The 1,999-nt window shown below is 65.4% G+C and overlaps 1 protein-coding gene across 4 annotated transcripts in view; it reads right to left on the reverse strand.

Moving 5' to 3' along the window:
• Positions 1–673: 673 nt before the first annotated feature.
• The window catches only part of AMPD2 (adenosine monophosphate deaminase 2), a 10,999-nt gene continuing 9,673 nt past the window's right edge, over positions 674–1,999 (reverse strand). For 2 of the 4 annotated variants that reach the window (XM_012730180.1, XM_004689688.2), the window contains exons 17-18: positions 1,828–1,938; positions 676–1,675 (exon numbers count right to left, since the gene is read on the reverse strand). In XM_012730180.1, the coding sequence (XP_012585634.1) occupies positions 1,466–1,675; positions 1,828–1,938 (321 nt within the window). In that variant the 3' untranslated portion in view covers positions 676–1,465. Of the gene's footprint in view, positions 1,676–1,827; positions 1,939–1,999 lie in introns of all 4 variants that reach the window. The other 2 variants (XM_004689687.2, XM_012730179.1) reach the window with 2 other exon arrangements.

The following is a 1,999-nucleotide window of genomic DNA, read 5'->3' on the forward strand; positions in this document are numbered from 1 at the left end:
AAATCCAGAAACTGCCCAGGACGTGCCTAGTTGGCCAAGCACAGGTGTGCTGCAGCCGGTGTGAGGTCCCGCCAGGGAGCAGCAGGTGTCCGCCTCACCTGCAGTGAGTGGGCGTCACAAAGGGTAGGGCCTTGAAGGGAAGGAGGGAGGTGGACGGTGGGGGCGTCCCCTCCAGGGGGAGTGGGCTGGCTGAGGGGCTGGGGGCAGCAGGTGGGTCCAGAGCGCCGCTCCTCTCCCCCACACCTTCCTGAGCTTTCTCCAGCACAGGTGCACGTCACCGCGCCCCGTCACCCTGTCCTAGCTGCAGGATCTCTCTCCTCTCGCTGCACTCTGGGGACCTCCGTGATCTCCTTGGCCCTAGAACCCAGCCTGCTGATGAGGGCATGGGAGGGTGGGGTGGTCGACTGCAGGTGCCTGGGTGTTTCCGTGTGGGACCTGGCCCTGCCGCTCACACCGCCTTCTTCACATGGATGTCCTTCCCAGGGCGTGAGGAACCAGGGCCAGGCCAAGCAGAGGCTCTGCAGCTGGCCGGGGACTGGGCCTACGGAGCTTTAGTTACTGATCTCATTTTCAGGAAGTCTCAGTTTGCTACACTGATTTTCCAGTAAAAGAAACTGGGGGGAAAAAAAATCCAAGATGCTCCCGGACCAGCCTCAGTCACTTCCCAGCCACCACAGACCTCCCAACAGAGGCCACACAGCCTTCTTATTACTTAAATAATTTTTATTTCTCATGCACTAGGAAAAACGGGATCGTATGAAACACTGCATTTCACAGCAAAGGCCAACGTCCAGAATAACACAGGGCACAAGCTGGGGCCCAGGTCTGGTCAGAACTCAAGGGACCCTTCTGGGGAGCCCCCCCACCCCGACCCAGGGAGGGGGCAGATCCAGGCCCTCCCAGACACAGCACAGGGCGCCGTCCCCTCCCACAGAGGCACAGGGAGCCCACACAGAGGAGCAAGAGGACCGGAGGAGAGGCTGCCGCAGACTTGGCGGCAGCGGGCTGGCACCTGACGCCCGGGTCCTGGCAGCCAGGGCTGAGGCGGAGCTCTCAGCCGGACCCCTCCCGCCACCCCTCCCCAGTGTCCCCGTGGTCACAGAGGACGTGTGCGGGCACCCGGGGGGCCGAGTCAAGCTCCAGCCGCAGCCCTGATTTAGCCAGGCAGAACCCCAAAGGCTGGAGGGGCCAGCCCCCCAAGGCTATCCCTAGCCCGTGCGCACAGATGCCTTGGGGACAGCCGGGCTTCTGAGGGTCCTGGGCCAGGGCAGGGCCGCAGACGCCCCCTGCCTGAACCAGGAGCAGAACAGACCCTGGGCGCCGCTCACTGCCGGGCCCCGGGGCAGACACGGTCGGACACATGCAGGACACAACACAGACCAGCGGACACATGCAGAGACACACGGGCGGGGCGCCCGAGGACGGAACGCGACGGGGGGCCGGAGGGGGGCGGGGCGCGGCCGGGCTACTGAGGCCCAGGGCTCGTGGGGAAGCCCGGCTCCTCCGGGATGGTTTCCAGCATCTCACTCTGCACAGCTTGCGTGATGAGCGCCAGCTCCTGGCACAGCGTCTCGTAGCGGTAGCCCACGCGGATGTCGGGCACGTTGGTGCGGCGGATGTCGTTGCCCTCGGGGCCCTCCTTGGTGTAGTTGGGGCCCAGCCAGTGGCTCTTCACCTGGCAGGGGTAGGGGTGGCAGGCGGGGCTGCAGCCGGCACGGAGAGGCCAGCGCACGCCAGAAACATCCAGGACCAGGAACCCCAGGGACCTCCCCAAAGGTGGGGGGCCCCAGGGGAACCATGCAGCAGTGCCGGCCAGTAGAGCGGTACCTTGTGGGAGAAGCCACTCATGAGCACACTGTTGCGCGCCAGCTCGCACATGTCGCAGGAGCTGAGCTTCCACACCTGCGTGGCGATGCTGTACTCTTCCATCAGCGGCTCCTGCGCAAGCCGGTTGCTCAGGCGAGGGCGCCCCCTCCCGGCAGGCGTGCACGGCGCACTC

The sequence above is a fragment of the Condylura cristata genome, unplaced genomic scaffold, assembly GCF_000260355.1.
Source record: "Condylura cristata isolate star-nosed mole 26May11 unplaced genomic scaffold, ConCri1.0 scaffold00026, whole genome shotgun sequence".
In the NCBI taxonomy this organism is placed as follows: Eukaryota; Metazoa; Chordata; class Mammalia; order Eulipotyphla; family Talpidae; genus Condylura; species Condylura cristata.